At 45.1% G+C, this 14,251-nt stretch overlaps 1 protein-coding gene across 5 annotated transcripts in view; it reads right to left on the bottom strand.

The window, feature by feature from the left end:
- The window catches only part of XRN1 (5'-3' exoribonuclease 1), an 80,654-nt gene that overhangs the window by 13,088 nt on the left and 53,315 nt on the right, over positions 1-14,251 (bottom strand). For 4 of the 5 annotated variants that reach the window (XR_006274436.1, XM_038417417.2, XM_043492879.1 and 1 more), the window contains exons 28-30: positions 13,716-13,772; positions 12,209-12,341; positions 6,132-6,201 (exon numbers count right to left, since the gene is read on the bottom strand). Coding sequence is in view for 3 of the 5 variants with exons in the window: in XM_038417417.2 (XP_038273345.1) it covers positions 6,132-6,201; positions 12,209-12,341; positions 13,716-13,772 (260 nt within the window). In the remaining 2 variants the exon portion in view is untranslated. Of the gene's footprint in view, positions 1-6,131; positions 6,202-11,828; positions 12,002-12,208; positions 12,342-13,715; positions 13,773-14,251 lie in introns of those variants that run through there. The other variant, XR_005295034.2, reaches the window with a different exon arrangement.

The following is a 14,251-nucleotide window of genomic DNA, read 5'->3' as shown; positions in this document are numbered from 1 at the left end:
GGAGCTCAGGAAGGGCATGGAAAGGGGACAAGATCTGGGGAGAGACTGCAGAGGTGGTAGGACTCTTCTGTGGAGAGAAACCCACAGGGGGTAGGCTTCTGAGGGTGAGGAGGGAGCTGAGTTAGGGCCTACAACAGCTGGAAGAAACCCACAGGGAGCACAGTAGTCTCCTGTGGGAAGAAGCCCTGAGATTAGGCTTTGTAAGTGGAAGCAGAAAATTTCAGTAGCCTAAGGGAGCAGAAAAATTATTTGGATTTTCATTTGGATCTTAATATTCAACCCCCTTTTGGGGTAACTGAATGTGACCTGGCAGAAAGGCTGAGCCACAGAAGACCAAGTGAGAGGCAAATAGCCTGCAGGAGATGCTTCAGCTCAGGATACTGGCGACATTAAGCATGGATGCAAGGGGGTGCTCTGAACTGGGAGTGTGCCCCACTGCACATTTATTTTATATTAATGTTTCTACAAAACAAAAAGCATTGATTGGTTTAGCTGCAGAAAAGGGGACACTAAGGCAGCAGCAGCAGGGTCTAAAAATGAGCAAAGCAAGAGCCTGTTATAGGACCATAACTGCAGGAGAAGGTTACTTACCCTGTGCCATAACTGAGGCTCTTTGAGATGGTTGTCCATGTGGATGCTCTATTTTAGGTAATTCCACATCCCTGCGCTTGTAATCGCAGATTTATAGTAGCAGTGCCTGGTTGGGTTGCACATGCGGTGTCCCTGTCTTGCGCCACCTCAATCGGTTACATAGCACTGTGCGACCAACCCCCCCCTCCTCCCCGTCAGTTTATTCTCTATCTCAGAGTATCCAGCATGAAAAATCTGAAATCGAGGGGAGGAGGGAGGGTAGAGGAGCACCCACAGGAACAACCATCTCAAAGAACCTCAATTACTGCACATGGTGAGTAACTTCTTCTTCTTGGAGTGTCCCTGTGGATGCTCCACTTTAGATGACTGTAGAGCAGGTCCCCTCGGTGGAAGAAAGGGGCTTCAGAGTTGCAGTCGTGGCAGATGATAAAATCGTAATCCACATAAAGCATCTGAGGATGAGTGCTGCTCTATGGCATAAATTTGTGTGAATGTATGGGAATACACCCAGGTTGCTGCTTTGCAGATGTCCATAGTGGGGACTTTGTTAAGGAAGGCTATCAAAGCAGACAGAGCTCTGATGGACCGTGTGAGAGTCTCTGGAGGGGGTTGTAGCTGTTGTTAGTGATAACAAAAGTCAATGCATATGGAGATCCATTTAGACAGCCCCTGTTTAGATATGGCATCTCCTTTTGATCGTTCTACAATAGAACAGAATAATTTTGGTGACTTTCTGAAAGTCTTTGTTCTCTCGATGTAAAAGGCTAGCACCCTTCCGACATCCAGGGTGTGAAGTGCTGCTTCTTTTATTCCCATCAGGTTTTGTGAAGAATGATGGGAGGTGAATGGGTTGATTAAGATGGAATGAAGAGGCAACCTTAGGTAAGAACTTGGGATGCGGTCTTAAGGTAACTTTATTTTTGAAGAATGTTGTGTATGGGTGACTGTGCCATAAGGGCTCCCAGTTCCCTCTGCCCTGTGAATCATTGTTGGGGCAGTGAGGCTGTAGCCGCCAGGCAGCTGAGGTAGGCCCCAATGAACTCCAGTTTCTGCACTGGTGCGAATGTTGATTTCTGTGCATTTATTTGTAGGACTAGACATGTGAAAAGAACTACTGTGTTTTGAGTAGCTTCTAGTGTCTCTTGTTGAGTCAATGCTTTGAGTAAACAATCATCCAAACAGGGGAATATTATGACCCCTTGTCTGCGTAAGCGAGCCACCACCACCACCATGAGAACTTTCAAAAATACCCGTGGGGTAGTGGACAGTACGAAGGGCAGAACTTTGTACTGAAAGTGGCCTGCTCCTAGAACAAACCTGAGGAACCTCCTGGGTGACAGATGTATTGTTATATGAAAATATGGGTCGTGGAGGTCAAGGGCAGAGAACCAGTCTCCTCTTTCCAGTGCTGGAATTATTGTTGCTAATGCGACCATCCTGAAGTGTTGGGTCTTCACTAATTTGTTGAGTTTCCTTAAGTTGAGAATGGGCCTCTATTCTCCACATTTTTTCTGGATTAAACAGTAATGTGAGTAAAATTTCCTCCCTCTGCGTTGTGTTTGTACTGTTTGTGTTGTTAATTCTACTGCACCAAGGCATATGAGATAGTTTACGTCCTGTCACAGTAGATGTTCATGAGAGGGGTACTTGAAGATGAACAGGGATTGAGGGTGTCTGTGTGTGCGGGAGGGATGGGAAACAGAGGTAAATGGGATGGACTAGCCAGTCTCGATGATCTCTAATACCCATCTGTCTGACGTGATGGTCTGTCAAACTGGATGGGATGGGATCAGACAGTCTCTGAATGAATGGGAGGTAGGGGGTGTTTCCAGCACCTGATATTGTGGGTATCTTGGGCCCTCAACCAAAATGGTTGTCTTGAAAGACGTTTCTGGGACGTCAAAGACTGGGACAGGGACTGTCGTCATCTTTCAGATCTCTGCTTCCATCTTTGAGGGTCATATGGTCTCTGAGGTTGTGCGTAAGGCACAGACCGGAATCTTTGTGCTGAGCAGTACTTGTCCTGTTTTTTCTTATTCTTATGTGCCCAAGGATTTCAGCGTCACTCTGGAGTCCTTCAAAGTGTGAAGGGATTCATTGGTTTTGGATGCAAATAACTTGGGGCCTTCAAATGGGAGATCCTTGACCATGGATTGTACCTCTTTGGGAAACCCAGAAAGGTGGAGCCAGGATGCACATTGCATAACTACAGCTGGGGTGATGGAACATGCTGCTGTGTCTGCTGAGTCCAATTAGACTTGCAAGGCTGTTTGAATGATAAGTTGGCCCTTCCAGATGGTCGCCCTGAATTGTTCTTCTTTTCTTCAGGCAGAAACTCAATAAAATCCAATAGTTTTGAGTAGTTTGTATAATTGTACTTGGCCATTAATGCCTCATAGTTGGTGATCCTAAATTGTAAGGTTGCTGATCAGTAGGCCTTACGACCAAAAAGGTCTAGTCTCTTCCAGTCCCTGTAGTACGGGATGGTTCTGGAATGGTGTTTTCTGCCCTGTTCATTCACTGCTTCCACCATCAGGGAGTTTGGTGTGTGGTGTGAAAAAAGGAATTCCACTCCCTTAGATAGGACATAATACTTTTTATCTGCCCTTTTGAAGATGGGTGGCAGGGTCTGCCAGATGGTTTTGGCTGGGTCCATGAGGGAGTCATTGATTGGCATGTTTCAGAGTAGCAGCCGTGTTTGTCTGTATCCACAAAAATGGCGATTCTGGAGGAAGTTGATGTGTGTAGTACACCCAGAAGCTTATGCTAGGAGTCAGGCACCTCCTCTAGTGGCATATCCAAGGAATCTGCATGTAGTGAAGCGACAACTCACCAGTGCGGCACCTCCTGCTGGTCGTCTGGGAATTAGCTCTGTCCAGCTTACGAGCGCCCTCTGCAGGCCGGTGTCTCACCTATCGCTGGCCCCATGTCCCTTCTGGACCCCGGTGCCCTTTACCCTGGGGTTCTGCCCCAGCAGTATCCCCACACTATGGGTCCCCCTCCTAGGGGAGCATATTTTGCCTCAGTGGCTACTGCCAGTCATCATCTAACCCCCGCTCACTGGGGCAGACTGCAGTGTAATGGCCACTCATCACTGGCAAGGGGTTAGGGCCTGCTGCCTTTGCCTATCCTCAGGCTGCCCCTCTGCAGCCCCAGTACCTTTTGGCCTTAAAGAAGGCCTGCAGCCTGGGGGTTTACCAGGCTGGAGCTCCCCAACTCCCTTTGCCCTTCCCCGGCCCTGCTCCACTTCAGGTACCTTTTCTTAGGCAGCTAGCCCTTCCCACTCACAGGCTAGAGTGAGACTCCTCTGCTTCTGGCCCACAGGCCTCTTATAAGGGCCAGCTGGGTCCTGATTGAGCTGGCTGCAGCTGTGGTCGGCTACACAGTCAGCTTCCCACAGCTGTTCTTAATCCCTTTCCCTGCTGCAGCCCTCTCCAGGGCTGCTTTTAACCCCTTCAGAGCTGGAGTGGAGTGACCACCCCGCTACACTGCCACTCTTAAAGAAATCCTGAAATTGTTTAAAATCATCCCCCATGGTGGGAGGTAGAGGCATGATGGTTTCATCTGGGGAAGAGAATGAGGAAAGTTGGCTGCTGCTGCAGCTTACTGGTCTGAAGCCTCCTCCAGTTCCTCAGCCATCTCTTCTGGAGGTTCGAAGGGTTCTGGTACAGAGGGTGAAGGGGAATATCTTTACCTCTCCCTGGTCGACTGGGAGGTTTGTGGTGTTGTGTTCGGTATGCTGCCCATGGTTCCCAGTAAGACCACTGTGGTGGGAAAGTCATAGGTCGTGACATCCATGGATGTCCGTACTAGCTCAGAGTTTGAGATCCAGGATGATAATCTCTTTGTTGTGATGGACATGGTCTGGCAGATGTATGAGGAGGAGAAGAATATGGGCAGCATAGATTTCCCCTTCATCCTAATTGGTTTCTGGTGCAGAGACCAGGAGATCCTTGTTTCAAAGGAATTGCTGTGGTACCAAGAGCATTGGTACCTGTGAAGGCTTTGGTGGTGATACTGATGTGTGAGGTGCAGTTGTGGTGCAGTGCTGAGGAACGCACAGTGTGTGCCATGGACAGCACCATAGCAGTGCTGTCAACTGCTTAGCACCGAATGCCTCATCGGCTCCAATGGTACCAAGGCAGAGGGTTTTGCTTTCCCTTTGCTGCCCTTGTACGAATTAGCTCACTTAGGGTCTTTTGCTGGTACGGTAACCACAGTACCGCATAGTCCCACTACCTCGGAGGTGGAAGGCCTGGTATGGTTGGGTACCGATGGGGTCTGTCGAGTTGGAGAATGCAGTTTCTTAGTGGATTCCTGAGGGGGGGAAGATGAAGCCTGCTTTTCAGTCACCTTCTTGGCGGAGCGCTCTCTTGCCTGAGCATGTGAAGAGGAGCCTCTGTCTTGGTCCATTCTGTTTAAATCTGAAAACTTTGATTACAGAAAAATTTTGTGGCAGGGTGAAATAGGTGAATTCTGTTGCTACAGAATATATAGAGTACTGGTTATAATGACTGCTGTTTTCATCTACACTTGCCCCACTACCAGCATCAAAGTCACTTCCTGTTTTGTAGTTTTCAGATACTATAACCTGAGCATGAAAGGCACTATTATAAAACCAAAATCTAATCTATTTCCAATGTGATTAGAGATATGCAGATAAGACCTATCTGGCTTCAAGATTAAACTCTATAAGTTTATGGAGGAGACGGTATGATGGGATAACATGATTTTGGTAATTAATTGATCTTTAAATATTCATGGTAAATAGGCCCAATGTCCTGTGATGGGATGTTAGATGGGGTGGGATCTGAGTTACTACAGAGAATTCTTTGCTGGGTATCTGGCTGGTGAATCTTGCCCATATGCTCAGGGTTCAGCTGATCTCCATATTTGGGGTCGGGAAGGAATTTTCCTCCAGGGCAGATTGGAAGAGGCCCTGGAGTTTTTTCGCCTTCCTCTGTAGCATGGGGCACGGGTCACTTGCTGGAGGATTCTCTGCTCCTTGAAGTCTTTAAACCATGGTTTGAGGACTTCAATAGCTCAAACAAAGGTGAGAGGTTTATTGCAGGAGTGGGTGGGTGAGATTCTGTGGCCTTCGTTGTGCAGGAGGTTGGACTAGATGATCATAATGGTCCCTTCTGACCTTAGTATCTATGAATCTATGAAACAAATAGTACATTTTATAAAACACTATTTGCAAGCACATCTGCATAGCCTAGTTCTCTAGTCCTTTACATGTGGCATGAGGGTGGTTGTTTTGGAAAAGATAAGAACTTCACTTGGGGATGTCAGTATCAGGAGAAATAAGCACTTCTTCAGAGACACAGAATCTGTTTTCATGAAACTGTCTCTAGTCAAAGAATGAATTACAAAAACACAGAAAACATACATTACAGAAGCAAAACTGCCTCTAAATGGAGTTGGTCAAATTTCTCATGAGGTATTTAAAAAACACTCTCACACATCAGCAAAAAGCTAGTAATTTAAATTCAATTCAGTCTCACAAGGGTACAAAATCAGTATGAGCAAACACAGACCTTATTGTTAGGCCTCCAGGGAATTCTTCATCGAACAACACTTCAAAGAGTACATCCATTTCTCTGCTTGCTGTAGAAAATAATGACATGTACTGTAAGAAACTAGCCTACATGCCTGTCTACCATTAATTGCACATTGTGGTAATGAAGACGACATAAAACTAAATTATTATTAGAGAGACACTTAAATACCCTATGCCCCATATACAAAACTTCATTCAGTTATTTGGAAACTCCTCAAAAAAGGTTATGTGTGCTTATCCTCTAGGATATGCATAAACTGTAAATCTACTATACACAACTATAAGTAGCAGTAATCTAGAGTCATAATTTTGATAGCAGTCCCTAATAGTCGGTTATTTTCCCAACACACAACTGTACTTTCCTTTGGGTATTTAATGATAAAAAGAGAACACATTCTTTCCTTTTAATAGCTAACCCTATATGTTGGGTTACTATATACTTGATTTTATTTTTGTTGCTCATTTTTTTAAACACAGAATATGTAGTTTGTTCTCTGTACAATAATGGCATGGTTGTCAATGGCACAGAAGCTATATGAATCTAAAACTATCTGGAAAGAGACACAGTGGGTGGATCCATACATCCAGGCAACCAGAGACCAACAGTTTTGAAACTTTTTTCAGAGTAGCAGCCGTGTTAGTCTGTATTCGCAAAAAGAAAAGGAGTACTTGTGGCACCTTAGAGACTAACAAATTTATTAGAGCATAAGCTTTCGTGAGCTACAGCTCAACTGGCTCTCAGCAGAGGATATCACTTGTATAGTAATGGATAAATATACTGTTTTATAATTTATATTAATCTAAAGTCATTGCAGATGAAAAAGGGCATATTTTAAGGTCTGGCTTATCTGAAATCCCATTAGACACAACTTTATTGAAAGTGACTATTAAAATGCCAGACTAGAGAAATATCTACTCCACTGTTTCTCAAACTTTTTTGTGTAGTGACTGCCTGAGTAGGTGAGTCCTTTCATCCAGATCCTTCAAAAGAGGTGCCAAGATATATAGCGGTTGTTTTCAACCTGGCGGTAAATAGACTGTCTTATATTTCCTAAGGCAGTGGTTCTCAAACTAGGGGCGCCGCTTGTCCAGGGAAGGCCCCTGGTGGGCCGGGCCTGTTTGTTTACTTGCCGCGTCCCAGGTTCAGCTGATCGTGGCTCCCACTGGCCGCGGTTCGCCGCTCCAAGCCAATGGGGGCTGCGGGAAGCAGCATTGGCTGAGGGATGTGCTGGCTGCCCTTCCCGCAGACCCCATTGGCCTGGAGCGGCGAACCGTGCCCAGTGGGAGCTGCGATTGGCTGAACCTGCGGACGCGGCAGGTAAACAAACCGGCCCAGCCCGCCAGGGGCTTTCCCTGAACAAGCGGCGCCCCTAGTTTGAGAACCAATGTCCTAACAGCCTGCACCTCCATGCAAAATTTTTTAAGGGTCTGCAAATGAAAAAAAGGTTAAAAACCACTGGTTCATAGGGATTCTGGTATCTGAGGAAGAACGGTTGCAAGTGACACAGTATGTCACTGAAGAGAAGCCTAGATCGAAACCACAGATTGAGAACGTATGCTCTACTTTATTTGTGAGTAATATTTACTTCTGGGGGAATTCTGCACCACTGCACATGTGTAGAATTTATGTCCCCCACAGATTTCTTTTATTCCCCACAGAAATATGACTTTCTGATGGACAAGCAAAGGGAAGCCACAAGACCAGTCATGCGATCCTTCCCAGCAGTATGTTTCAGGTGCCCAGGGCAACCGGCAGAGAGGTAAATCACTGCGGGGCAAGGGGTAGGACTGGGGAAGACCCACCTACCCTGCACTGGGCTCAGCTGCTAGTCCCAGCTGGGCTGGGGAGGACGGGACTTCCTCTTCCCCTGCATGGCACCCGGGGCCATGTCAGACCCACCCCCAGATTTATCCTCTGGCTGTATGAAGCTCTGCAAACTTCACCCCATTGCTTCTTGTATCCATTGCTCCTTAGCTGCACAGGGAAGGATCACTGTACAGGGAGCTGCTCCAACATCCGCCCAACCCTGTGCATACAGACCCCCTCATACCCAGACCTTCCCAATGAGCCCCACTTCCCCTGTCCCTGGACCATCCCAACAAGCCACCCACACCCGGATCCCCACCCTACCAAGCCCCAAACAGCTGCACCTGGAGCCCCACCCCACTCAGCCCAATTCCCTCAGCATCTGGACCTCCCCACTGAGATCCCCACACTCAGAACCCCCTGCCGAGTCCTATCCCCTCCACACCCAGACTCCCCTCCCCTTGCTGAGCCCAACCACCTTCACCTGGACCCCCCTTCAGAGTTTCATTCTTGTTGCACTCAGAACCCACACAACAAGCCCCTGTGCATCCAGATCCCCCCACACCCAGATCCCCAACTGCGCTGCCCACACCCAGATTGCCCCACACAGTATCCTCTCAACCCACAGCAGGACCCCCCACACTAAGCCCCTCCACACTTGGATCCTGCCTTGCTGAGCCCACCTGCCAGCACCTGGTGCACCTGGCGCAGAGGAGCAGGGCCCTGGGGTATTATTCTGGGGCAGGCCCAGTCCTTGTACTGTGTCAGGGTTGGGTGCAGCTTCACAGTCGAGTCCATGTCCCAGAGGGACCTGCACAGTGATCTCTCACCTCTGTGCAGTCAGTGGCCTCTGTTCCTCAATGCCGTGCTGGAGCTTCCATATTTATTTGACAAATATAATTTGCAGATTTTTTTATTTTTTGGTGCAGAATGCCCTCAGGAGTAAATATTTAGTGGAACCTTAAGTATGATAAATACATTCGGACCACCACTATTGTGTCCCTCTGTTTTACTGTCTGTCTCTCCAGTTATGTCTCTCCTCCTATATGCCTTCCCCTACTTTCTGGTATGTGTTCCTTCTCATAGGCTTTACTGCCTGTCCTTTTTTAAGGAAGGCCAAAGACTAAATAGTTCCACATTCAAGGGTAGAGCTACTTAACACATGAAGTGACTGATAAATGAGTTTAGGGTTTATCTACACATGGAGTTATGCCAGAATTAACTCTGTGCGAACACACTTATTCCAGAATTAAGAGTGTTTAGATATGGAGCTATTTTAGAATAGCTATTCTGCTTCAAATTCACATTTTACCTTATTCTGGAATAACTTGTGTAGACAAGCTCCGAGATATGTTACTAGGAGCTTTAAGCTGGATGTGCTGCTTAACTGGAGAATTTTTAACTGAACTCTCTCACACTGCTAGAAAGTCTCCTCTCTAGAAATTCAAATTCTTTTTTAATTGAAGTTTTCTATCACTTGGTCAGAAACTTTGGAGTATAAGCAAATTCTGTCAGTTTTCTTCCTCACTTGTTACAACCAAGGCCAATACACATCTAGGGGGAAAGGCTGGACAAACCTGTTACACCTTTCTCTAATCCCTTCCACCCATTCAGATAGTTAGACTGGATACTTAAGAAACCAGAAGAGTTGTGTACTTATTTGAGATTACAAAACACACATGAAGAACAGTCCATGCCATTAGGAGTTTATAGCACTATGCATTCAAATGGAGCTATATTATTCACAAACAGCACTCTCTAAATTCTCCACTCTATCTGAGGCAAAATTTTTTGTTTCCAAATAGATTGTATATGTTCCATCATTTTATCTTCATTCCTCCACAAGACTTTATTAGATGTGAGAAGAGTCAACAAAATAATCTTAGTTCCTAAATAATCCCTTCAGCTTCATTGGGTAGAGAATCAAATGTAACTGGAGACAACTTTCTCATACGCCTGAAAAGTGGAGAAACCACCCTCCTAAGCCACTCCCTCCCACCCCCCTGTACCCCAAGAAAAAACAAAAACGAAATGCATACGTGTCTCATTTTCTTGAGAGCATTCCAATATCATGCTCAAATGACAGCATATGACATCGAAACCAAACAATGTTACTGACTAGGGCTGTAGATTAATTGTAGTGAATCGTGAGTTAACTCAAAAAAAAAAATCATGATTAAAAAAAATGAATCTTGATTAATCGCAGTTTTAATCACACTGTTAAACAACAGAATACCAACTGAAATTTATTAAATATTTTGGATGTTTTTCTACATTTTCATATAGTATTTTGTATATAGTATTTTCATATAGTATTCTGTGTTGTAATTGAAATCATAGTGTATATTGTTTTTTATTACAAATATTTGCAGTATAAAAATTATTTAAAAAATTGTATTTTTCAATTCACTTCATACAAAAACCTGCATTCAAAAACAAAACAATGTCAAACTTCAGAGCCTACAAGTCCACTCAGTCCTACTTCTTGTTCAACAAGTCGCTATGACAAACAAGTTTGGGTACATTTTCGGGAGATAATGCTGCCCAATTCCTATTTACAATGTCACCAGAAAGTGAAAACAGGCATTTGCATGGCACTTTTGTAGCCGGCATTGCAAGGTATTTACGTGCCAGATATGCTAAACTTTGGTAGGCCCATTCATGCTTCGGCCACTATTCCAGGGGACATGCTTCCATGCTGATGACACTCATTAAAAAAATAATGCGTTAATTAAATTTGTGACTGAACTCCTTGGGGAGAACTGTATGTCCCCTGTTCTGTTTTATCCACATTCTGCCATATATTTCATGTTATAGCAGTCTCAGATGATGACCCAGCACATGTTGTTCATTTTAAGAACACTTCCACTGCAGATTTCACAAAACGCAAAGAAGGTACTAATGTGAAATTTCTAAAGATAGCTCCAGCACTCGACCCAAGATTTAAGAATCTGAAGCGCCTTCCAAAATGTGAGAGGGACGAGGTGTGGAGCATGCGTTCAGAAGTCTTAAAAGAGAAACACTCTGATGAGGAAACTTCAGAACTCAAACCACCAAAAAAGAAAATCAACCTTCTGCTGGTGGCATCTGACTCAGATAATGAAAACAAACATGTGTTGGTCCACACTGCTTCGGACTGTTATTGAACAGAACCCGTCATCAGCATGGATGCACGTCCCCTGGAATGGTGGTTGAAGCATGAAGAGACAGATGAATCTTTAGCACATCTGGCACATCAATATCTTGCGACACTGGCTACAACTGTGCAACGAGAATGCCTGTTCTCACTTTCAGGTGACACTGTAAACAAGAAACAGGCTGCATTATCTTCTACAAATGTAAACAAACTTGTTTCTCTGAGCAATTGGCTGAACAATAAGTAGCACTGAGTGGACTCCTAGGCTCTAAAATTTTACATTGTTTTATTTTTGAATAAAGTTTTTTTTGTAAATAATTCTACATTTGTAAGTTCAACTTTCATGATAAAGAGATTGTACTACAGTACTTGTATTATGTGAATTGAAAAATACTATTTCTTTTGTTTTTATACAGTACAAATACTTGTAATCAAAAATAAATACAAAGTGAGCACTGCACACTTTGTATTCCGTGTTGTAATTGAAATAAATATTTGAAAATACCCAAAAATATTTAAATAAATGGTATTCTATTATACAGTGCGATTAATTACATGATTAATTGCAATTACTTTTTTAAATCGCTTGACAGCCCTATTACTGACCGTTTGGTCACATGAAAGTTACCAAACAACTGATCCTGCTCTAATGGGGGAAGACAACAATATTCAGATCCTGAATCCAAATACTATCGTATCTGAATATAATCCTAGAGTAGCTTCTTCCTTACCTCCCATTGCAACAAGCTTTAGGGTCCCCACAACCATGAAGTCTCTTCTTAGGGGTGGGGTCAGAGACTTTAAACCCTGAATCCAATGGCCACCTTCCAATCCTCACCCTCATCTCTCCAAATTTTGCAGCAATAGAGTGGAATAGACTTCTGCACTTGCTGTTACACTGAGCCTGAGAACCCACAGATGGCACAGTAAGTGGGACAACCGCATGGTACATTACAAACGAAATTTCTATTTTTTAATTGTGCCTCATCTCCAGTCTGACTCTTTATTAATACTGTTCACAATTAAATTAAAAGAATAAAAGTTTACAACAGTTTGTTTTCATGCCAACCTTATAGCTAACATATGATCATTATTATGAGGAAAATATTACCTCCTTTAAGTCCTATAATGGTACCTCGAAGACCAACTGGAACAGAAAAGTTCTCCCTCACATTGACAACACGGTCAAACAGTCGATACTCTGCATCTCTGTCTGGAACAACCCCATTCTGTTGTTCTAAAGGCTGACATTAACCAAAAGACTATGTTAATTCTAGTAAAATATAAAGATATAAGTTATTCTGACTTAACAAATGAATCACGGATTTAAAACTTAAAGTTGAAATGATTACATTGTTTTCAGTACACTGAGAAAACAATTTGAACTGTTCTCACAACAACCAGGTAGAGGCGTTACAATGCTCAGAAAACATCCTTTTATTAATAGTATTGCTAACTAGGAAGCTGTAGTGCTACTCATGAAGTGCTACAGAATGGGCCCATGGAGTTGAGGGAAGGCACAATCGGAAGTATTGTTCAGCTTCCCTTGTGCCACCAGCAGGAGCATCTGTGAGATACCCAGCAAAGCAGCCTAGAGCAGGGGCGGGCAAACTTTTTGGCCTGAGGGCCGCATTGGGTTTCAGAAATTATATGGAGGGCCTGTTAGGGGGGCTGTGCCTCCCCAAACAGCCAGGTGTGGCCCGGCCTCCACCCCATCCAACCCCTCCTCCTTCCTGACTGCCTCCCCACAGGACCCCTGCCCCATCCAACCACCGCTTCTCCCTGACCACCCCCAGAAACCCTGCCCCCATTCAACCCCCTTGTTCCCTGCCCTCTGACCACCCCAATCTCTATCCACACCCCCAGCCCCTGACCACCACCCGAACTCCCCTGCCCTCTATCCAACCCCACTTCCCTGCTCCCCGCCCCCTTACCAAGCTGCCTGGAGCACCTGTGGCTGGCGACGCAACTGCACCAGGACAGGCAACCGTGCCGTCCGGCTGAAGCCAGCCACACACCATTCAGCACAGAGCACCGGGTCATGGCTCTGCAGCCGCGCTGCCCCAGGAGCTCACAGCACCGCCGCCCAGAGCATGGCGTCAGCAGAACAGTGAGCTGAGGCTGCGGGGGAGGGGGAACAGCAGGGGAGGGCTGGGCACAACGGTCCCGGACCAAGAGCTCAGGGGCTGGGCAGAATGGTCCCACCAGCCGGATGTGGCCCACAGGCTGTAGTTTGCCTACCTTTCTGGCCTAGAGCATACAGGTGCCATGAAAAGAACAAAACAGGCAAAGGGCACTTAATATTCTTTCTGCATATATTACAATTATGGAGGGAATGAAAGTTGTAGAATCAGCAAACAGAAGAAGGCAAAAGACATATGCTACTAAATCACACGAGAGTCGATAATTGAATTTCTGTCCCATTTATGCAGCAGTCATTGTTATTAAGTAACATCACACTGAAACTAATTTTCTAGGAGACACTTCAATTAATCCTGTCCCAACTCAGGCAAGTGCTTTATAATAATTTTTGAAGGTTCATGAAGTTTGTCCAGGTTATATTTATTTTACATAAGTTAGTTTTTATAATAAAATTAAACAGCCCTAAAATGACTTACTCTATACAGCAAATGGGGTTTCACCGTCACTCGCACCTTCTTGTTACTCTTCCTCTGCTAAAGGAAAGGGACAAAAGAATTTTTAAAACTATTTAGTAATAAGTCTGAAATATTATGCCATTGCTTTGCAATGTCTTTGATAAAGAATGCCCATTATCAGCGTGAAGGGAAGACAGACAGGATCTATATATATTGTGATGGGGCAAGGCCAGCTGGCTATAGAAAAGTAGTCTTATTGGGATCCGGGAAGTGGGCGGGCGAGGCCCGTCCACAGCTAAAGGATCCCCCCCAGCCTAAAAGGGGGATCCACAGGACCTAGATACCCAAAAAATTCCGGGGGACAACTAATAAAATAACAGGGACAGGAGTGCGGTCAAAGGGTCAAAAGAAGGGAACCGGACGGGGACACCGAGCAGAGAACCCCGGACAGAGCCCACTGCTCCTCAAAGGCGTCAAGGGAGTCAGAGGACGCCGCCCAGAGGAACTCTGCCCGGATACGTGAACGGACCGAGGATCGGAAATAGGCCCTACAGTCA

Source organism: Dermochelys coriacea, chromosome 9 (assembly GCF_009764565.3).
Source record: "Dermochelys coriacea isolate rDerCor1 chromosome 9, rDerCor1.pri.v4, whole genome shotgun sequence".
Taxonomy (NCBI): domain Eukaryota; kingdom Metazoa; phylum Chordata; order Testudines; family Dermochelyidae; genus Dermochelys; species Dermochelys coriacea.
This window is presented reverse-complemented; position numbering and strand designations above follow the sequence as displayed.